Source organism: Salmo salar, chromosome 01 (genome assembly GCF_965601325.2).
Source record: "Salmo salar chromosome 01, fSalSal1, whole genome shotgun sequence".
Classification (NCBI taxonomy): Eukaryota; Metazoa; Chordata; class Actinopteri; order Salmoniformes; family Salmonidae; genus Salmo; species Salmo salar.
In genome coordinates, this window is record NC_138291.1 from 22576186 (window position 1) to 22600434 (window position 24249).

General features: G+C 45.6%; 1 protein-coding gene across 4 annotated transcripts in view; it reads right to left on the minus strand.

Moving 5' to 3' along the window:
• Window positions 1-983: 983 nt before the first annotated feature.
• The window catches only part of LOC106575636 (SR-related and CTD-associated factor 8), a 72782-nt gene continuing 49516 nt past the window's right edge, over window positions 984-24249 (minus strand). For all 4 annotated transcript variants that reach the window (XM_014152346.3, XM_014152283.3, XM_045715003.2 and 1 more), the window contains 5 exons: window positions 18220-18362; window positions 14466-14604; window positions 5150-5206; window positions 4785-4997; window positions 984-4623 (listed from right to left, as the gene is read on the minus strand). In XM_014152346.3, coding sequence (XP_014007821.2) covers window positions 2537-4623; window positions 4785-4997; window positions 5150-5206; window positions 14466-14604; window positions 18220-18362 — 2639 coding nt within the window. In that variant the 3' untranslated portion in view covers window positions 984-2536. The remainder of the gene's footprint in view (window positions 4624-4784; window positions 4998-5149; window positions 5207-14465; window positions 14605-18219; window positions 18363-24249) is intronic.

The following is a 24249-nucleotide window of genomic DNA, read 5'->3' on the forward strand; positions in this document are numbered from 1 at the left end:
AAGTTGCACAGAATTTTCACAAAGTGCCAGCACACCTGAAATTTGCTCAGTGCCTAAATAATTATAGGGAACATTGGTTGGAACTCTTCTTGGGTTGGAACCCCTTCTCCGTTGGCGTCATCATTATTATACCTCCCCCCATCCCTTGTAGTCTCTATCCCTCCCCGTCTTCCTTCTGCTCTGAGTGCATATGTCTACGGCCAATACCAGATAGCTGGTTTATGCGCATCTTCAGATCACTCTGACAGTAATCATTCTCTGCCATGTCAATATAAAACTTTCTGCATGATGTACTGTAGCTAGTGTGCAACAGTGTGAGTGATAGGTCAGTATTTCGTCTCACTGCTAAAACATGACAGTACTGAGACACCTTTATTGATGTAGGTGTGATGTAGACCAGGGCGGCCAAGTTTTGGATTTCTTTTTATTGTTGAACATAAAAGACTGTAAAAACACCAGCAAATCAGCTCCAAGTGATTTTCATTTTGGAAATATGTTCCAATGTATTCTCACACATAATATAGAGGTATATGTGATCGTATACAAATGTAAACAACGTTAGAAATTACAATGTTTTAGTCAAACATATCTGTTTGGGCTTCTTGCAGTCAATTTGCAGTCTACAAATGATTTGTAATTATGTTCCAGCCTCCCTGACCATCCATTCAAGAAGAAAAAAAAATCCCCTCGGCTGAATCTAGTTCATGATCCCTGATGTAAACAGTGTGGAATTTACCTTTGTATATTTCTGACAAGTTTCATACGATACAGAATAAAAGTCAAACTCTTGGTAATGTCTTTGATTGGGCCTTTTGAATTTCAAATGCCAGCCATGAAAACATGTGGAATGCTGTCTTCTGTGATCAAACTGTGCAGCCTGATCTATAGTCCAGAGGCCAAACCAGGGGGTGTAATGGTGTGTGGAACAAGGATCCTGGTCCCTAATCTACCCAGATTAGGATTTATGACAATAAGGGAAAAAATGCTGATTTACCTTCAACTTTATTCAACTTCACAACTCTTATAACATTTGCTTCTCTGAGAGAACTTCAGACTATTGAACCTGTCCTGGTAGTATAGTGTCGCAACAGAAATGCACTGAAGAAGTATGGATATCATAAGGTGAATGCACCAATTTGTAAGTCGCTCTGGATAAGAGCGTCTGCTAAATGACGTAAATGTAAATGTAAGTATGAAATGAACAAGACAAAGGATAATAAATGGCTACAGGCCGGCATGCACACAACGATGGAGTAAACAGACTGGTTGGTTCCCCATATACATAGGCTAAATGGTGTATAGGCTGCTCAGCTATGATCACACAGACAAAGGAGATAATTGTCTGTGTTGTCAACTTGCTGGACAGACTGCTGTCTCTCTGGGGGTTGTACAGTCTCAGGGAAACCAAAGCAGCACGTTGAGCATAGTGTGGTGTATTTGGTGACATTATGCTGAACAATAATCAAATCAAGAAGGCACAATCCGATCCCAAAGTCACCCACCAAACAAAAGTATAGGGAAGTACAGAGTGCGCAGAAACTAACATAACAAATGAATCCATGGTCGCAAACAACAAACTAAAGAGCGGTTTAGGCACTTTAACATCCTGCCTGACTTAATGGGGTACGACAACATCAAGTCAATGGTCTAACTACTGTAGTGACACAGCTGTTTGTATGTGACACCACCGCAAAAAGCATATAGTCTGTGTGTAAAACATTATTCCACTGGTCCTGGGTCAGAAAATACAGTCCTAAAGCATTTGTTAACAAACAAAGCATGTTTATTTCAAACTAAAACAGAATGCACCCAACATCCACCATCCTTTAAAAAAAAATATATATATATATATACATACATACATGTGTATATATATATATATATTTTTTTTATCTCTCTGGCTTACTTTGTCCTTTGAATCACTGCATTATGATGAACAAATCACAGACATTTCTTTTGGGGATAACACAGGTCATGTTTTTAATCTTTTAGGATGTTCCTTTTTAAAAGCAACTGTACGGTTCTTACTGTATGTAGGCTATATTCTGCTTATAGACCAGAAGCATATAGGACACCACAAAGGCATTCATTTAAAAGTTTGCTGCAGCATATTTTAAAAGAAGAGACAAAACAGGCCAGTGACTGCAGTTTTCAAGTATTCCCTCATCTGGATTCAATTCAGTGGAAACAGCCAGGATCCGTACACTCTTCCATAGGAAGGTCAAAGCTCTTTTTGTCATTTACAATTCAAACATTTTGGCAAGCAATTTTCATTAAAATTCACCAAGCTTTAAACCGTGGGGTGGCATTACAACTAAAAAAAAACAAAGAAATAAAATAATGAAAAACATAATCACCTACCATTTAATCAGCTAGCGAGCCATCTATTGAAGTACACCGTTATGTGAGAAATAAAATCGGTTGTTAGGTCATCAGACAATATTATGCAAATTACTACCCAGGGTCCCGTGGGTGGCTGACATGAGTACAGAGAAGAGACAACTTTACAAAATGATCTTTACCTACTGAGTGATGATTATGTCCCCTCAGTGTCAGTTTGCTCTACCACTGGCTGTTTCTCAGCTTCCTCCATCGGCTCACTCAGTCCATTGTCCTTAGGGGAGGAGGAAGAGGAGGAGGAGGCATGCTGTGGTGGTTGCTGCACGTCCAGGAGCTCCGGCAGGCATTGGGGTTCCTCAGAGCGGTGTGTGAGGAGTGGGGCAGGAGTGGGGGAGAGGGTAGGGGTGGGAGCCCGTTCAGGTGTGGGCTCAGCCACTACGTCAGTGTCCATCCTCAACCCCGTCCCATAGACCAACTGAGATGGAGGTTCCTCTATGGGTTCAGGCTCTTCCATGGGTTCTTCCTGGGGTTTCTCTGGCTTGTTGGCCCAAAGGGGATTCTCTGGCTCTTCCTGGGTGTCAGTGATCTCCTGGTGTGGCGATGGGGCCTGGGGTGGCGACTGTGCCGGTGGTGGGGACAGGGCCTGGGGGGGCGACTGTGCCGATGGTGGGGACAGGGCCTGTGGTGGGGACAGGGCCTGGGCCTGGGGAGGGGACGGCGATTGGGCCTGAGGGGAAACCAGGTTTTGGGGTGATGACTGGTTCTGAGGAGAGGATTGGGTCTGGGGTGAGGACTCAGACTTGGGGGTAGCATGGGTCTGGGTAGAGGACTGGGACTCTGTCTGGGGCTCAGGCCCGGGGAGGGCTTCATTCTTGGCTTGAGTTGGAGACTGGGATGGGGCTTGAAGGAACTTGGTTGGGGCTTGAGATGTTGACCGAGTTAGGAGGGTTGGAGTTTGAAGCAGACCCGGTTTAGTTAGGAGTCCAGGTTTAGGTTGAAGCCTGGACTGTAGTTGCAGCAGGGCCTGAGATTTGCCTTGGGTCAGGGAGAGTGTTGGGGTCAGGGTAGGAGTAGGAAGTAGGGGTTGTGGTAGAGGGAGAAGAGGTGTCCAGGCTCCACGCTTGTTACGGTCCCGCTCACGTTCTCTCTCCCGATCCTTCTCCCTCTCCTTTTCACGCTCTCTCTCCCGGTTGCATTCCTGCTCTCGTTCACGGTTGCCACGCTCACGGCCATGGTCCCTTTCTCTCTCCCGGTCCCGCTCTCTCTCCCTCTCCCGTTCTTTCTCGCGGCTATCTCTCTCACGGCGGTTGCCGTTCATCTCCTTCCTTAAGTCAAATTCCCTGTCGTCCCTCTCCCGTTGCTGCCTGTCCCAAGGGCGCCGGTGCTCATCCAAGTCCTGTGGCATGTCAGCATCAGCGAACGGTGCTGCAGCATTAGCTCCACCACGACTCCACGCCGGGCCCCCTCCAACACCCCTGCCACCAGGACCACAAGCACCTACTCCTCCTGCCCCAGCGCGGTGCTGGTTCTCAAAGCGGTTGGGAAAGTTCTGCCCCTGGTTGGAGCCAAGGCGCTCCTCCTGGAAGCCCTTGGAGACCCCCGCCGGTGAGCCTCGCATGTCACGCTCATCAAAGTCCCCTCTAGGTGGCCCCCAGCGACTCTGGGTCTGGGGGGTGAAGCCGGCGAGGGCCTGAAGCCGCCCTACCACACTGTCTCTAGCTGGCTCCCTCACTGGGGTCTGGAGCAGGGCAGGTCTGCCTCCTCCGCCCATACCCCCACCACCAGCACCCCCACCACCAGCTCCCCCACCATGTCCACCTCCACCCATGGACTCTCTGTGCTCCGGGGGAGGTGTCCTCAGCAGGCCCATGCTCTGCTTCTCCTGGGGCGGGGGGAAGCGGTAGTCTTGGTCCCTCCCCTGCTGGCTCTCGTCTGCCCGAGAGGAAGGCTGGTCCTCAGCCTTAGACATGTTTTCGTTTGGGGCGTTGGGACCCCGGTTGAAGGCCCCCTCGGCCCTGTTGAAGTGGTCCATCTGAGAGGCCGCTCTGGCGCGGGCCTGTGCATGGAGGGAGGCATCCAGGACGCTCTGTTGGGACAGTCCCTGCTGCATCATGAGGGGGAAGCGGGCCCCGGCTCCCTGGAGCATACTAGGCCGGAGGTCCAGCGGCATTAGCCCAGGCATCCTCTGGCCAGGCAGGCCCTGCTGGTGTAGGGGGTGGGTGAGGGAGGCTGAGGGGTGCATCCCCAGAAGACCCATACGACGACTCATTGCATTTTGCATACCTAGAGAGAAGAGGAACACAAAAAGTTATTTAACGGCAAAAAAACAGGTATCAGCAGCAAAGTGAGAAAGTGAGACATTTTTCAAAATATTTATAAATGGGTCATTAAGAACAGACAAAAGAATGGCAAAACTTTCACCTGAACCCTAGATTATAGTTTACCTTGCAGTACTAACTCTGCAGCAGCGTCCATGCCATCAGCAGATTGGCCCGTCTTGTCATTGGCTCCTTGCTGCGTCTGGACTCCAGGTTGAAGCGGGTTGAAGACCCCTTGTCCAGGGATGGCAGAGGGCATGAAGCTTCCTGGGACAGTGGCTCCGTACGGGGAGTCCTTCATGCTGTCCTGAGCCTGCGACATGGAGGGCTGCACCAGAGCTGCAGGAGAGGAACAGAACAAACCATCTGTCAGATTTTTCTATTTTAAATAAAGCATATCACATAACAATTTAATATTTTCTGGCAATATTTACTCAACAAGTAATGCAACATCATGGGTTCTATAGACAGTCAGGTCATGCTGTACTTACATGTAGGAGCTGAGCCCATGCCTGCTTGCTGAGGAACACCTGCTGCCTGCATGAAACCTACAGGAGGGAGATACCATTATCATTATCTGGATTATCTGAACAATAAATCACTATTTAGGCCATTCAAACTTCATTTACTGTTTTAACGGATGCCCTGCTTCACTTTTCTCCCCTTATTGAAATATGTATAATTTGGCCAATTTATGCAGTGCTTTGTTCATATAATGCACTGTCCACTTTCCCTTGAGGATTTCCCAAGTTGATGCGCGAGAATCAAAGACCAAACCGCCTCAGATCACTCGCTTGTCATGTTTGGGCCTTGGATTGGACAGTGGCACACACTGTGGAGATGTTTCATTTCTCTCGCATGCCAGCGTAGCGGAGGCCGGCGCAAATTCATAGTATTTATGTGTCCAGGATAAACGTGGTGGGGCATCCCTCGTTATAAACAGTAGGTTCAATTCATGGTTAACGCATCATTTTCTGACCTATTAGAAGCAATTAATACCTGAAACAACAACGTCACCATGGAACAAAACAACTGGCCAGCGATTAGAGCCCTGTGTCACGTAAACTCTTCCCAGTGTGAAATACTTCCCAATCGCTCCGATTGTGACATCATGTTGTAAAAATTCTCGGTATGAAAATGTTCCCAGTTCAATAATTGCATGTGCGTCTCTTTACGTGGATGGCTGAGCTCGTACGGATGTTTCTCTCACACTCTACCGTAGCACCCAAGTCTTTGCAATCGCCAAAAATCTCTCCTCACATCAACCAGTGGTGTAAAAAGTACTTAATTGTCATACTTAATTAAAAGTAAAGATACCTTAATAGAAAATAACTCAAGTCAAAGTGAAAGTCACCCAGTAAAATACTAGTTGAGTAAGTCTAAAAGTATTTGGTTTTAAATATACTTACCGTAATTTCCGGACTATTAAGCGCACATGAATATAAGCCGCACCCACTGAATTAAAAAATATATATTATTTTGAACATAAATAAGCCGCACATGTCTATAAGCCGCAGGTGCCTACCGGTACATTGAAACAAATGAACTTTACACAGGCTTTAACGAAACACGGCTTGTAACAAAAATAAATAGGCTTTAACGAAACACGGCTTGTAACAAAAAATAAATAGGCTTTAACGAAGCCCTGCTTGTAACAAAAATAAATAGGCTTTAACGAAACACGGCTTGTAACAAAAATAAATAGGCTTTAACGAAACACGGCTTGTAACAAAAATAAATAGGCTTTAACGAAACACGGCTTGTAACAAAAAATAAATAGGCTTTAACGAAACACGGCTTGTAACAAAAAATAAATAGGCTTTAACGAAACACGGCTTGTAACAAAAATAAATAGGCTTTAACGAAACACGGCTTGTAACAAAAATAAATAGGCTTTAACGAAACACGGCTTGTAAAAAAAATAAATAGGCTTTAACGAAACACGGCTTGTAACAAAAAATAAAAAATTAGCAGTAAACAGTAGCCTACCAAGAAAGTCATTGGTCACCATCTTCCTTCTCCTGTGCACTTAAACCACTGAAGTCATCTCCTTAGGTGTCGGAGTTGAATAGCCTCAGAATTGCTTCATCCGATATTGGATCGTTTTCATTGTCGCTCTCGTCACTTTCATCCGGAGGCAAATCCCCCGCTGAGCCCTCTTCTTGTTTCGAAACCCGTTGATGATAGTGAATTTTTTGACAATGCTCCACGCTGTCAGGACCCACTGGCAGACTTGACCATAAGTTGCTCTTCGCATGCGGCCCGTTTTAGTGAAGGATTTCTCCCCACTTGTCATCCAAGCCTCCCGCTGAACACGGAGCGCCACCTTAAATGCACGATTTACACTGATGTCGAGTGGCTGCAAATACTTTGTTGTACGCCCAGGAATCAGGGTGACAAAATTACTACCGTAATCAGAATGATGGGAAGTTTGAGAGTGCTCGATTTAATTTAAACAGTAAACAAAAAAGATGTTTGACCTTAACCCGTTCGGCAATTTTATTGGTCTAATGAAAGCTTCATGCCGCCAAAAAACTGAGCACGTCACAGAATGTGTTTTTTGGGGGAAAAATATTGAAAGCGGGAAAAATCCATATATTAGCCGCGTCATTGTTTAAGCCGCGAGGTTCAAAGCGTGGGAAAAAAGTTGCGGCTTATAGTCCGGAAATTACGGTAAGCATCAAAAGTAAATGGAATTGCTACTTAAGTATAAAAATAATAATTTCAAAAACCAGACGGCACCATTTTCTTTTTTTCATTTACGGATAGCCAGGGGCACCCTCCAACACTCAGACATCATTTACAAACAAAGCATTTGTGTTTAGTGAATCCTCCAGATCAGAGGACGTAGGGATCACAAGGGATGTTCTCTTGATTAGTGTGTGAATTGGACCATTTTCCTGTCAAAATGTAACGAGTACTTTTGGGTGTCAGGGAAAATGTATGGCGTAAAAAGTACATTATTTTCTTTAGGAACGTAGTGAAGTAAAAGTAAAAGTTTCCGAAAATATAAATAGTAAAGTATAGATACCCAAAAAAACAACTTAAGTATTTTTTTTTAACTTAAAGTACTTTACACCACTGACATCAACCCTCAGCACTTAAGACGAGCGAATCCGGGTGTTTATATACTGACCTCACGCCTCAACAAGCTTCTGATTGGCCAGTGTCAATACTCCTGGCCACCATTGATTGGCAGATGTGTGAAGCAAATGCACATGCCCACAGAACAGTTTTTCGAGGTCGAGGAAGGGTGTGAGAGAAACATCCGCACGAGCTCAGCCATCCACATATAAAGAGATGAGCTCAGCCACCCACATATAAAGAGATGAGCTCAGCCACCCACACATAAAGAGATGAGCTCAGCCACCCACATATAAAGAGATGAGCTCAGCCACACACATAAAGAGATGAGCTCAGCCACCCACCCACACATAAAGAGATGAGCTCAGCCACCCACACATAAAGAGTTGAGATCAGCCATCCACACAAAGAGATGAGCTCAGCCATCCACATAAAGACACGAGCACAGCCATCCACACATAAAGAGATGAGCTCAGCCATCCACACATAAAGAGATGAGCTCAGCCATCCACACATAAAGAGATGAGCTCAGCCACCCACACAAAGAGATGAGCTCAGCCACCCACGTAAAGAGATGAGCTCAGCCATCCACACATAAAGAGATGAGCTCAGCCATCCACATTTAAAGAGATGAGCTCAGCCATCCACATATAAAGAGATGAGCTCAGCCACACACATAAAGAGATGAGCTCAGCCACCTACACATAAAGAGATGAGCTCAGCCACCCACACATAAAGAGATGAGCTCAGCCACCCACACATAGAGATGAGCTCAGCCACCCACACATAAAGAGATGAGCTCAGCCACCCACACATAAAGAGATGAGATCAGCCATCCACACAAAGAGATGAGCTCAGCCACCCACATAAAGAGATGACCTCAGCCACCCACACAAAGAGATGAGATCAGCCACCCACACATGAGATGAGCTCAGCCATCCACACATAAAGAGATGAGATCAGCCATCCACACAAAGAGATGAGCTCAGCCACCCACATAAAGAGATGACCTCAGCCACCCACACATAGAGATGAGCTCAGCCACCCACACATAAAGAGATGAGCTCAGCCACCCACACATAAAGAGATGAGATCAGCCATCCACACAAAGAGATGAGCTCAGCCACCCACATAAAGAGATGACCTCAGCCACCCACACAAAGAGATGAGATCAGCCACCCACACATGAGATGAGCTCAGCCATCCACACATAAAGAGATGAGCTCAGCCATCCACATTTAAAGAGATGAGCTCAGCCACCCACACATAGAGAGATGAGCTCAGCCACCCACATATAAAGAGATGAGCTCAGCCATCCACATATAAAGAGATGAGCTCAGCCACCCACATATAAAGAGATGAGCTCAGCCACCCACATATAAAGAGATGAGCTCAGCCACCCACACATAAAGAGATGAGCTCAGCCACCCACACATAAAGAGATGAGCTCAGCCACACACATAAAGAGATGAGCTCAGCCACCCACCCACACATAAAGAGATGAGCTCAGCCACCCACCCACACATAAAGAGATGAGCTCAGCCACCCACACATAAAGAGTTGAGATCAGCCATCCACACAAAGAGATGAGCTCAGCCATCCACATAAAGACACGAGCACAGCCATCCACACATAAAGAGATGAGCTCAGCCATCCACACATAAAGAGATGAGCTCAGCCATCCACACATAAAGAGATGAGCTCAGCCACCCACACAAAGAGATGAGCTCAGCCACCCACACAAAGAGATGAGCTCAGCCATCCACACATAAAGAGATGAGCTCAGCCATCCACACATAAAGAGATGAGCTCAGCCATCCACACATAAAGAGATGAGCTCAGCCATCCACACATAAAGAGATGAGCTCAGCCATCCACATATAAAGAGATGAGCTCAGCCACACACATAAAGAGATGAGCTCAGCCACCTACACATAAAGAGATGAGCTCAGCCACCCACACATAAAGAGATGAGCTCAGCCACCCACACATAGAGATGAGCTCAGCCACCCACACATAAAGAGATGAACTCAGCCACCCACACATAAAGAGATGAGATCAGCCATCCACACAAAGAGATGAGCTCAGCCACCCACATAAAGAGATGACCTCAGCCACCCACACAAAGAGATGAGATCAGCCACCCACACATGAGATGAGCTCAGCCATCCACACATAAAGAGATGAGATCAGCCATCCACACAAAGAGATGACCTCAGCCACCCACACATAGAGATGAGCTCAGCCACCCACACATAAAGAGATGAGCTCAGCCACCCACACATAAAGAGATGAGCTCAGCCACCCACACATAAAGAGATGAGCTCAGCCACCCACACATAAAGAGATGAGATCAGCCATCCACACAAAGAGATGAGCTCAGCCACCCACATAAAGAGATGAGCTCAGCCACCCACATAAAGAGATGACCTCAGCCACCCACACAAAGAGATGAGATCAGCCACCCACACATGAGATGAGCTCAGCCATCCACACATAAAGAGATGAGATCAGCCATCCACACAAAGAGATGAGCTCAGCCACCCACATAAAGAGATGACCTCAGCCACCCACACATAGAGATGAGCTCAGCCACCCACACATAAAGAGATGAGCTCAGCCACCCACACATAAAGAGATGAGCTCAGCCACCCACACATAAAGAGATGAGCTCAGCCACCCACACATAAAGAGATGAGATCAGCCATCCACACAAAGAGATGAGCTCAGCCACCCACATAAAGAGATGACCTCAGCCACCCACACAAAGAGATGAGATCAGCCACCCACACATGAGATGAGCTCAGCCATCCACACATAAAGAGATGAGCTCAGCCATCCACATTTAAAGAGATGAGCTCAGCCACCCACACATAGAGAGATGAGCTCAGCCACCCACATATAAAGAGATGAGCTCAGCCATCCACATATAAAGAGATGAGCTCAGCCATCCACATATAAAGAGATGAGCTCAGCCACCCACATATAAAGAGATGAGCTCAGCCACCCACATATAAAGAGATGAGCTCAGCCACCCACACATAGAGAGATGAGCTCAGCCACCCACATTTAAAGAGATGAGCTCAGCCACCCACATATAAAGAGATGAGCTCAGCCATCCACATATAAAGAGATGAGCTCAGCCATCTACATATAAAGAGATGAGCTCAGCCACCCACATATAAAGAGATGAGCTCAGCCACCCACACATAAAGAGATGAGCTCAGCCACCCACATATAAAGAGATGAGCTCAGCCACCCACATATAAAGAGATGAGCTCAGCCATCCACATATAAAGAGATGAGCTCAGCCATCCACATATAAAGAGATGAGCTCAGCCATCCACATTTAAAGAGATGAGCTCAGCCACCCACACATAAAGAGATGAGCTCAGCCATCCACACATAAAGAGATGAGCTCAGCCACCCATATGAAGAGACGCACGTGCAATTAATGAACTGGGAACATTTTCACACTGGGAGAAATTTTACAGCATGACGTCACAATCAGAACAATTGGGAACTATTTCACGCTGGGAAGATCTTTACATGACACCCTGCATGGGCATGAATTTTAAGGCCCTACCCTACCCAGGCCTGACTGCTTCTGCCAAATTTAAGGCCCTGCCTGAAATCAGAAATAACTTCCTCCATTAGTAAATCCATTAGCTGCTCCTCTCTGTCGGTCACTCGCTCCCTGCGTGCAGCTTGCTCTGCATGGTGCTGAGTCTGTGTAACCATAGCAATGGCTCCACTTGGGCTGCTCTGCTCAATGAAGAGACATGAGAGCAGTTAGCTGTTAGCTACTTTTCGTCATTCTAAACATTATTGTCGGTGAAATAATCTATCCTGTCCTATATTTGACGAGATTGAAGATGATTTTAGCCAGATATGACTGCACTGCGCAGCAGAGCACTAGCAAATGGCTCAGCTTCAAAATGTTAGTGAACAATTTAGTGATACCCGAGCCATGCCTATACCTTAGTTATTGATGATGAAGAAAAAAAAAAAACTGTCCCTACCCCATCCTTAACCCAATGTATAATGTCGTGGCCCGTCAGGCTCGGGTAGGGGAGCTCTAGTATTCCTCAGCAAATATCCAGTGCAAGCTGATAGTATTTTTGACAACCAAATTGAAGTAAAAATGACTGATGACATCAAAGTGTCAGCTACATGGTGATTTGCGATTCATAACTTACATTTTACCGGTAGACTACTGCCTGCACCAAGACGGAATGTGTTTGAAGTTATCAAGCGGCGCCGAGAACAGTCCGAATATTCTGCTAAATGCATCGCCAGTGGTACACACACACTTTACGCCGATCACGTTAGGGGCTTTTCCTGGCAACCGGATGAGGCAATCGAAGGAGGATGCGATGAGTGAATTGACTGTATAGACCTTCTGGACCTCGAATTTAATAAAGCTTGATTTCTTCAAAGTAAAAGCCTAGTCTGATAGGCCTATTCATATTTGTACTAACATTTTGTTAAAGCCTATAGGCTATAGGTAATGAACTCATTATAACGTAACATTTAATTTGATTACAATTATTTATTGTCAATCATTATTGAATTAGAAAAACAAATATTGTACTCTATTGCACTATATACAGTGGGGGGGAAAAGTATTTGATCGCCTGCTGATTTTGTACGTTTGCCCACTTACAAAGGAATGATCAGTCTATAATTTTAATAGTAGGTTTATTTGAACAGTGAGAGACAGAATAACAACAAAAAATCAAGAAAAACTAATGTCAAAAATGTTATAAAATGATTTGCATTTTAATGAGGGAAATAAGTATTTGACCCCTCTGCAAAACATTACTTAGTACTTGGTGGCAAAACCCTTGTTGGCAATCACAGAGGTCAGACGTTTCTTGTAGTTGGCCACCAGGTTTGCACACATCTCAGGAGGGATTTTGTCCCACTCCTCTTTGCAGATCTTCTCCAAGTCATTAAGGTTTCGAGGCTGACGTTTGCCAACTCGAACCTTCAGCTCCCTCCACAGATTTTCTATGGGATTAAGGTCTGGAGACTGGCTAGGCCACTCCAGGACCTTAATGTGCTTCTTCTTGAGCCACTTCTTTGTTGCCTTGGCCATGTGTTTTGGGTCATTGTCATGCTGGAATACCCATCCACGACCCATTTTCAATGCCCTGGCTGAGGGAAGGAGGTTCTCACCCAAGATTTGACGGTACATGACCCCATCCATCGTCCCTTTGATGCGATGAAGTTGTCCTGTCCCCTTAGCAGAAAAACACCCCCAAAGCATAATGTTTCCACCTCCATGTTTGACGGTGGAGATGGTGTTCTTAGGGTCATAGGCAGCATTCATCCTCCAAACACGGCGAGTTGAGTTGATGTCAAAGAGCTCCATTTTGGTCTCATCTGACCACAACACTTTCACCAGTTGTCCTCTGAGTCATTCAGATGTTCATTGGCAAACTTCAGACGGGCATGTATATGTATTCTTGAGCAGGGGTACCTTGCGGGCGCTGCAGGATTTCAGTCCTTCACGGCGTAGTGTGTTACCAATTGTTTCCTTGGTGACTATGGTCCCAGCTGCCTTGAGATCATTGACAAGATCCTCCCGTGTAGTTCTGGGCTGATTCCTCACCGTTCTCATGATCATTGCAACTCCACGAGGTAAGATCTTGCATGGAGCCCCAGGCCGAGGGATATTGACAGTTCTTTTGTGTTTCTTCCATTTGCAAATAATCGCACCAAATGTTGTCACCTTCTCACCAAGCTGCTTGGTGATGGTCTTGTAGCCCATTCCAGCCTTGTGTAGTTCTACAATCTTGTCCCTGACATCCTTGGAGAGCTCTTTGGTCTTGGCCATGGTGGAGAGTTTGGAATCTGATTGATTGATTGCTTCTTTGGACAGGTGTCTTTTTTACAGGTAACAAGCTGTGGTTAGGAGCACTCCCTTTAACAGTGTGCTCCTAATCTCAGCTCGTTACCTGTATAAAAGACACCCGGGAGCCAGAAATGTTTCTGATTGAGAAGGGGTCAAATACTTATTTCCCTCATTAAAATGCAAATCAATTTATAACATTTCTGACATGCGTTTTTCTGGATATTTTTTTTTAAACGTACAAAATCAGCAGGGGATCAAATACTTTTCCCCCCCACTGTACGTCACCTTAAATGACGTTTTATCCTGTAGATGATCGGGATTGGATTGCACTTTTTCCAGCGCTGCATTCATTTGACAGACCTAACTTGAATGACTCTTTATATACTCTTTACTCTTTATTTTACTCCTTTGCACCATATTATTTATATTTTAACTTTTAACTTTCTTCAAATTATAAATCTACCATTCCAGTGTTTTACATGCTATACTTTATTTACTTTACCACCATGGCCTTTTTTGCCTTTACCTCCCTTATCTCACATCATTTGCTCACATTGTATATAGTCTTATTTTTGTCTACTGTATCATTGATTGTATGTTGCTTTACTCCATGTGTAACTCTGTGTTTTTGTATGTTGTCGAACTGCTTTGCTTTATCTTGGCCAGGTCGCAATTGTAAATGAGAACTTTTTCTCAACTTGCCTACCTGGTTAAATAAAGGTGAAATAAATATACAGTAGCCTATTTCTACTAGAAAGTGTTTGGGGGAGGGGGATTATATTTTTTAGCTCACTCACAATCTGTTCAATAGGCCTTATTTTATTTAATGCAATACTCTTTACTGGCAGACTGCTGTGTCTTACCTGGAGGAGGCTGGGAGGCGTTGAACCCTGCTCTGAGGAAGGTGGGCGGGGGGCCATAGCCTGGCGGGGGCATTGTCATGGAAACAGGGAAGGATGGAGGCACAAGACCCCCAGCAGGGACAGCCTGGGCCACAGGGAGCTGAGACAGAGGATAGAGAGGAGAGCAAACCAGTGAAATGAGTGCTGGGATGAATATGCATGGTTGAGATGTGATCACTGTAATATCATTTAACAATCAATCAAATAATTTGGAGAAACAATAGTTTCCCACTGATAATCATGGTTTAAGACAAATACTATGAGAAACAACAACATTTAAATGCTTTGAGAGTTGAGATGTATTAAACAACGGGTGGGTCTAATCCTGAATGCTGATTGGTTAAAACCGCATTCCAGCCAGTGTCTATTCCACAAGTTACCACTGGCTAAATCTATGACGTTAAAATGATTATTTACTCTGTTCCAGCTGACTGCGCAATCCACTGTCTCATCAGCCCAGCCAAGCAATTTATAAACTTGATCTCCACTATAAAAAGCATATAGACATTATCTCACATTTCTTTTAGACTAACATTTAGTTTTCAACACCAGAGATTTGTATAAACCTTATTGTCTGTTTCTCCGACATTTACAACGTTGTTTCAATGTTCATATTCGATCTCCAGCTGTCCCATAGTAATGAACAGGTCGAGAGTCGGGACGAGACAGACAGGCAGGCAGCATTTCCCAGCCAGTCGAAATCATGAATCAGCTGGCATAATTTTTTATAGATATACACAAAGAAAGGTAAAATGAAGTGCAGCTAGTTTGTAGTCTTTCCAGCTCAGTTTGAAGTGATTGCGTTCGCTGTGTTGTTGGCTAGCTCCTCTGAACAACAATGTCCTGATGAGTGAGCACATTTTCTATGCCAGGCCTAATCACGCCTCATTAGCTCATTGTTATGGATATATCCAAATAAATGTCACTAGAAAATAGCTTAAACAAATGCAAATGCAGCTATGCAGTCTATGAAAATATGTCAATAATTATTTGAATATGTTGGTAACCGGTTGTATAAAAGTAATAATGCCCTTGAAGCTGGTGTTTGGAGGATATATTGGCAAGTGCCAACAACACCCGTGCCAATATATTCTACAAACACCGGTTCGAGGGCATTATCACTTAAATATCTGACTGCCGAGTTGAATAAGGCGTGTGTGGGTAAATTGCATGAATGAGTTTAGTAGACAGATTAACTCCGACAGAGGTGACTTTCTCTGAGCTGAGTTGTATACTAATCCACAGCCTAAACACTTCCCCCACCCACTGAGCCAACCCTTCTCATTAGGCCCACCCACGAGCAAACAAACACAGGCCGTGCATCCTGCATTCACTGAACAACCCTATCAACCCCGTCACAAAGGACTGAACACTTGAGGCTAAGCACCCCATAGACAGGGCAGGCAGCTAGCACCAATCACAGGAAGATTATGGTGTACAGTTTCACACCACTGACTGACTGGCTCCACGGAAGACACTCAGTACAAAGGAAATGGGAGAGGAACCATAGAAACTAGAAGGGCCCAGTGAATTCATGTGTGATCAACTTGGAACTTGACAGTTATCTTGTAAAATCACCAACTTCACAGCCACATCACGCAACCAAGTATTGGTGCTAACCGTGTGTTATTGGATGCTAGCATGCTAGTTAGCTACGGTGTCATAGGATACGGTGCACTACCACTCTAAATTCCAAGCATCCCCCTCTAACCCTAGGAAGCTCTTTGCCACCTTCTCCTCCCTCCTGAATCGTCCTCCCCCCCTCCTCCCTCTCTGCGGATGACTTCGTCAACCATTTTGAAAAGAAGGTTGACGACATCCGATCCTCGTTTGTTAAGCCAAACGACACCACTGGTCCTGCTCCCATTGCCATACCCTATGCTTTGACCTCTTTCTCCCCTCTCTCTCCAGATGAAATCTTGCGACTTGTGACGGCCGGCCGCCCAACAACCTGCCCGCTTGACCCTATCCCCTCCTCTCTTCTCCAGACCATTTCCGGAGACCTTCTCCCTTACCTCACCTCGCTCATCAACTCATCATTGACCGCTGGCTACGTCCCTTCCGTCTTCAAGAGAGCGAGAGTTGCACCCCTTCTCAAAAAACCTACACTCGATCCCTCCGATGTCAACAACTACAGACCAGTATACCTTCTTTCTTTTCTCTCCAAAACTCTTGAGCGTGCCGTCCTTGGCCAGCTCTCTTGCTATCTCTCTCAGAATGACCTTCTTGATCCAAATCAGTCAGGTTTCAAGGCTGGTCATTCAACTGAGACTGCTCTTTGTGTCACGGAGGCTCTCCGCACTGCTAAAGCTAACTCTCCTCTGCTCTCATCCTTCTAGACCTATCTGCTGCCCTTGATACTGTGAACCATCAGATCCTCCTCTCCACCCTCTCCGAGTTGGGCATCTCCGGCGCGGCTCACTCTTGGATTGTGTCCTACCTGACAGGTCGCTCCTACCAGGTGGCGTGGCGAGAATCCGTCTCCGCACCACGTGCTCTCACCACGGGTGTCCCCCAGGGCTCAGTTCTAGGCCCTCTCCTATTCTCGCTATACACCAAGTCACTTGGCTCTGTCATATCCTCACATGGTCTCTCCTATCATTGCTACGCAGACGACACACAATTCATCTTCTCCTTTCCCCCTTCTGATAACCAGGTGGCGAATCGCATCTCTGCATGTCTGGCAGACATATCAGTGTGGATGACGGATCACCACCTCAGCTGAACCTCGGCAAGACGGAGCTGCTCTTCCTCCCGGGGAAGGACTGCCCGTTCCATGATCTCGCCATCACGGTTGACAACTCCATTGTGTCCTCCTCCCAGAGTGCTAAGAGCCTTGGCGTGACCCTGGACAACACCCTGTCGTTCTCCGCTAACATCAAGGCGGTGACCCGATCCTGTAGGTTCATGCTCTACAAAATTCGCAGAGTACGACCCTGCCTTACACAGGAAGCGGCGCGGGTCCTAATCCAGGCCCTTGTCATCTCCCGTCTGGATTACTGCAACTCACTGTTGGCGGGGCTCCCTGCCTGTGCCATTAAACCCCTACAACTCATCCAGAACGCCGCAGCCCGTCTGGTGTTCAACCTTCCCAAGTTCTCTCACGTCACCCCGCTCCTCCGCACACTCCACTGGCTTCCAGTTGAAGCTCGCATCTGCTACAAGACCATGGTGCTTGCCTACGGAGCTGTGAGGGGAACGGCACCTCCGTACCTTCAGGCTCTGATCAGTCCCTACACCCAAACAAGGGCACTGCATTCATCCACCGCTGGCCTGCTGGCCCCCCTACCTCTGCGGAAGCACAGTTCCCGCTCAGCCCAGTCAAAACTGTTTGCTGCTCTGGCACCCCAATGGTGGAACAAGCTCCCTCACGACGCCAGGACAGCGGAGTAAATCACCACCTTCCGGAGACACCTGAAACCCCACCTCTTTAAGGAATACCTGGGATAGTATAAAGTAATCCTTCTAACCCATCCCCCCCCCCAAAAAAAGATATAGATGTACTATTGTAAAGTGGTTGTTCCACTGGATATCATAAGGTGAATGCACCAATTTGTAAGTCGCTCTGGATAAGAGCGTCTGCTAAATGACGTAAATGTGTGCATGGGAATTGTAAAGAGTTGATTGATAGCAATTTCACAGTGGGTGTTCCACCCTCCGGCACTCTTTCTCACAAAAACACACAACTCTAGTTTAATATTAGATGTTTGGGTACCTGCACAGGCATCATGGAGACTTGCTTGATGAAGGCCTTTTGTTGGGTCTGTTGGGTATTAGTGGCTGCCATGGGTTCAGCGCTAACAGCCTGGCTCACCACTTCCTTCACTGGCTCTGGTGCATTTTTGGCTGCTTCCCACTCTACAGTTAAGAAAAAGAGGGTTAGAGAAGAAAATTCACTGTACGACACAGATATGCACATTTACTTTGCCCTGCTGGGCTGTATCTCTCCAGTACTATGTTTCTCCGTGGGACTTCCTACTCTGATAAACCCAAAATAACCAAACGCCAGTAAATATTTGTGGTTGGTGTTCAGAGAGTTAATGACAGTGTGCGACGCCTGTTTATGAGTGAGCAGTAGTGTTGGGCTTGTAATTCCTGTGCTTGTGTATGTCCAGTGTGTGTGTCTTCCGTTTGTATATATGAGTGAGCAGGAGGGTGTTTCTCAAAATGCATACTAGCGTGCACCGAGCACGAGAGGGTCGGGGTATGAGTCCAAATCAAAGTATGCGAAACTGTGCACTTTTTGGACGTTTACTCCGTTGGTACGTATTTTGAAGCATGCATCGATGCAAGCTTCAACTGAAAGTATCCACAGAAATATAAAAAAATTACGCAACATTTATTGAAATCAATGGCAGCCATTATTTGAGCTGAAGTGAGAAAATAAACTGACTGAATGAAATGTTGCCCATTCACATCTCATATGTTGCCTGACAACAATATTTTATTTTCATACATTAACACATACTCTGTTAATTTAGGGATGTTAACCTGCCTACAATACCCACTGTCGTGTGCATAGAACGCAAGCCCATAGTAAGTTAATAGGGCTAATGTTTACTGGTTAGCTACTACTGTTAGCTGGCTTGATAGCCACAAAGAATTGACATCTACCTTGTACAGCATTAGTTTAAGGTCATTTTTGCCTGTTAAACAATCTGGTTAGTTAGATTATTACGATTCACATCTAGCTAGCTGATAGCTTTGTGTATATCTTGTGTCGTCTCTATTGTTGCCATTGTCCTGGCCGGAAGAAGGTCCAGTGAATGGAGAGATGCAGCGTGAGGTAATACAGTAGTGGGAGTGCGATTGCTTCTTAAATATGTTTTATGCATTCTCAAGAGAATGTCCTCTGAGAATTGTGACGACCCTCCCACTCTGTCTGCCGTATTCTCTCTCTTTGTTCTTGTTTCCTTATTAGGATGCCGGTGGACGGAGTTGGGAGGGTCGTCAGCTACATTGGAAACACCTGGGCACGGGTGTGTCCCAGGATAAATAGACCTTTTCCACATTGGGGAGATTCTCTCCATGCAGACACCTTTATAGATTTCTGTTGTGGTATTTTTGTGGCCTTTTGGTTGTTTGCTTCAACACCCTGCATTATTACATTCATGCATGCAAAACACTCACTTACACTACTGATTACACACACCATGGTTCATTGTTCTTAGGTTACTTTAGTTAATAAATATATATTTTGGTATTCCTTGTCTCCACGTTGTCTCCCTTTTGTTGTAAACTCTGAGCCGGTTCGTGACAAGTGGGAGCTCGTCCGGGATTTTGAACGGATTGTGTTTGGGAGAAAATGGAGGTAATGTTAAATTCTGTAGGTGCTTTGTTTGTATATTTTGTTTGTTTGAGTTTGGTGCTCAGTACTGGTTGCCTTTGTTTGTTTGGTTTGTGGCCCCTGCCCAGCCTGGAAACGCTTGTTCTACTCGCTGTTGGGACATTGGTCTGAGGAGGTGAGTACAATCAGCTGTGTACCTCGGTGGGAGATTTGGGTAGGGTAGTGAAACTTACTACCCGGAGCTATAGTCTTTTTCCCCTGATTAGGCTTAGCGACGTGTTTCATTTTGAAATATGTTGGGCATGGTTAATGTTTGTTATTTTTGTGTGGTGTCTGTGGACTGAGCAGTTGTCTCGGGGGCACATCCGTGGCTTGGTGGAATCTGCCAGCGTGCTGGGGGCCAGCGGGCTACAGTGCATAATTACCCACTGCAAATCGGCATGAAGACTAGGGTTGAGTTACTGTAGGTTTTGGGGAAGCTCCATATCTCATCTCTTTTCTGTGGTGCCAGTGTGATTGTCATTTCTCTTGTTGTGGTCTGGTGTGCTCAGCAGAGGGGTTGAGTGAGATTATTTATTTTTTCTCTGACTATGGCGTCTAATGTAGACGAGTTCATTCGTTTTCCATCAGAGGAACTGTTAGAATTATGTACTAAAGAACAGCTGTTGAAGGTTGCTGAACACTACAAGGTTGAAATTAGTGATAAACGTCTAAAAAAAATTATATTAGGTTAATATTGAAGGCCAATCTGATGGAGAGTGGTATTCTTGAAGTTACCACTGAGGACTCGCCATCTCGCCGATATGTTACAATGACCGTTCCATCGGTTAGTCCTAGTAGTCTTCTTTTTGAACAGCAGAAAGAACTGCTTCTGTTACAGCTAGAGCATGATCGTGAGAAGCTAGAGCACGATCGTGAGCATGATCGTGTAAAATATGAAAAGGAATTGGAATTTAAACAAGATATGGAGTGTGCTAAAATCAAGCTGCAACAAGAGCGACTAGAGTTGGTTAGGGAAGGAAAGCTCTCAGGGGAGAGTTTGCTCTGGGAAGGTGACCCAGATTTACCAAGGGGTCATTCCTCTTTTGGTCGTGCCCTGGACATTGTAGGGAATATACGGTTGTTGCCTCAGTTTAAAGAAAAGGACCCTGAGACATTTTTTGTTGTTTGAGCGTGTTGCTGACGCTAGGAGTTGGCCTGATTCTGACCGAACTTTAATGTTGCAGTGTGTGCTGACTGCTAAAGCGCAGGAAGCATATTCAGCACTTAGTGTAGCCGACAGTGTCAGGTATGATAAGGTTAAAATGGCAGTGTTACAGATTTATGAATTGGTTCCTGAGGCTTACCGCCAAAGATTTAGAACTTTAAAAAGGGATGATAAGCAGACTCATGTTGAGTTTGTGTGAGAGTTATCTTCACAGTTTAATCACTGGTGTTCTGCCTCTGCAGTTATGACTTTCCAAGGTCTATGTGATCTGATTATGTTAGAGCAATTTAAGGACACAATCCCTGATCGTATAGCGATGTACATTAACGAACGATAAGTAAAAACTGTCGCCGAAGCTGCGGTTTTGGCGGACGAATATGTTTTGACTCATACAAGTGTTTTTGCAGAACCCCGTATTCGGAGTGAGTGGGGGCGTTCGGAGAGATTTGGGCCTCGCTCACCGAGATACTTTGGTTCACGAGCAGAGTTTCATTCAGCTAGGGTTGTGCCTGACTCCCGTGGTAAAATTGAATTTGGTCAAGAGTGTCACTACTGTCAAGGCTCAGGTCATCGGAAAAAAACGAATGTCCGGTTCTCAGGTCTAGGGGTAAATTCAGTACAGGTGCTTATGTTAAATCTAAACCTACGGTGTTAACTGCACCTGTTCCACATCAGTTCACTCATGACACATTGTCTCAGGCCCAGGGGCATGTGAAAGTCCATATTGACCCAGACTATTTACCTTTCATTACGGAGGGTTTTGTGTCTATGTTAGGAAGTAAGAAACTAGTGCCAGTGAAGATCCTAAGAGACACAGGTGCCTTGGAATCGTTTGTATTGGAATCTGTGTTACCCTTCTCTGCTGAGACTGATTCGGGGAATAGTGTTCTAATTAGGGGAATAGGTTTGAACACTCTGTCAGTTCCATTGCATAGACTGATGTTGGATTGTGGACTGGTGAAAGGTGAGGTTGTTGTGGGGGTGCGTCCTTCATTGCCTATTGAGGGTATCGACGTTATCCTTTGGAATAACTTGGCTGGTGAGCGTGTGGGGCCTGTTGTGTTTCCATCTCTAGTGGTTTCCACTAAGCCGTCAATTGTAGGGATTCCTGATGAGAGTGTGCAGAGTTTCCCCAGAGGTGTTCTCTGCGTGTGCAGTGACGCATTCTATGATCCATGGCGACCTAGTCACTGTGTCGGTAAATGAGAATACCACAAAGAAGTCTGTCACTGTTTTCCCTGTTATCCCGATATCTGTATCCCGCTCCGATCTAATCGATGCGCAATGGCCTGACCCCACATTAGAAGAGTTGCGTGACCAAATTGTGCCTGTGGAACAGTTGGGAGATGTCGCACATGGATATTTTCTCCATGAGGATGTCCTGATGAGAAAGTGGGTGTCTGATGGTAGTTGTTTTCTGGGGGAGGCGATTAGTCAGGTTGTTGTACCAGTTAAGCTTCGTGAGTTGGTGTTGACAACTTCTCACAACGACGTTGCTGGACATATGGGTGTGAGGAAAACCTACAATCGCATATTAAGACATTTCTTTTGGCCTAGATTAAAGAGGGATGTTTCTGAGTTCATCAAAACTTGTCACACCTGTCAATTAACTGGTAAACCTAATCAAGCTATTAAGCCGGTACCACTGTTTCCTATTCCTGTACTCAGCCAACCTTTTGAGTATCTGATTATTGACTGTGTTGGTCCTCTGCCTCGTTTTAAAAAGGCTAGTAATTATTTGTTGACTGTGATGTGTCAGACCACTAGGTTTCCTGCTGTCTATCCTCTACGGTCTCTCACTGTTTGGAATCCCTAAGGTCATTCAGAGTGATCAAGGATCTAACTTCACCTCTAATCTCCTTGGTCAGGTTCTCCAACAGCTCCATATTAAACACAATTTGTCTAGCGCCTATCACACGCAAAGTCAAGGAGCACTGGAACGTTTCCGTCAAACACTTAAGTCTTTGTTGAGAGCTTATTGTACTGAGATGGGTAAGGATTGGGAGGAGGGGTTGCCTTGGTTACTGTTAGCCGCTAGGGAGGTTTCACAGGAGAGCACGAGTTTCAGTCCAAATGACCTTGTGTTTGGACATAGGGTGCGTGGACTTTTATCTGTTCTCCAGGATGACTGGAAGTCTCCCGAGCCTCCTCAGTCCCTGTTATCGTATGTGTGTGATTTCCGGCGACGCTTGTACGCGGCTGGTGAAATGGCTAAAGAGAAGCTATCATCTTCACAGGACAGGATGAAGGGAATATTTGATCGCTGAACTGAGTACTTTTCAGTCATTTTAGTCCAGGTGACCAGGTTCTTGCTCTGCTGCCAATTGTTGGTTCTCCTTTTCAAGCCAAGTTTCAAGGTCCATATACAGTGGTGTGCCAGTACACTGAGCAAAATTATCTATTTGCCACTCCAGAACGGAGGAAAGCACACCAACTGTGCCATGTAAATTTGTTAAACCCCTATTATGCACGTTCCTCTGAGACTGAACAGTGGGAGTCTACAGAGGACGGTGAACCTGTTCTTTTGGCTGATACCGTTATTTTCCTGGATTCTTGTCATGCTAGGTCTGTGCATGAGGAGGAAGATGTTCCTGGTCCCGACGATTGCATACTGCAGGGTAGATTGAAAAATTCAGAGACACTGGATATTTTAGACAGCCTTCTTACTCATCTACCTGTTGATGGGCGGAAAGAGATGGTTGGTCTGATTCGTACATTTCCAGGTTTGTTTTCTGATACACCTACACGTACAAACTTAATAGAACATGATATTGACATTGGAGATGCTGACCCCATTCGTCAGCGGTTCTATAGAGTTTCTTCAGAGAAACTGCGTTGTCTGGATGCTGAGGTCAGGTACATGCTGGAGAGTATCTTCTCCCTGTATCTTGGTCAGTAAACCGGATGGAACAAACAGATTTTGTACGGACTACCGTAAGGTAAACGGTGTCACTAAGCCAGATTCATTTCCTCTTCCTCGGATGGAGGACTGCGTTGATCAAGTCGGAGCGGCTAAGTTTGTGAGCAAATTTGACCTGTTAAAGGGCTATTGGCAGGTGCCACTGACGAGTAGGGCACGTGAAATCTCTGCCTTTATTACACCCTCTGGTCTGTACTCGTATTCGGTTATGAGTTTCGGCCTGCGTAATGCACCTGCCACTTTTCAGCGACTTATGAACAGGGTTGTCGCCGGTTCGGCCGGGTGCGCTGTTTATCTGGATGATGTAGTGATATATGCAGATACTTGGGAA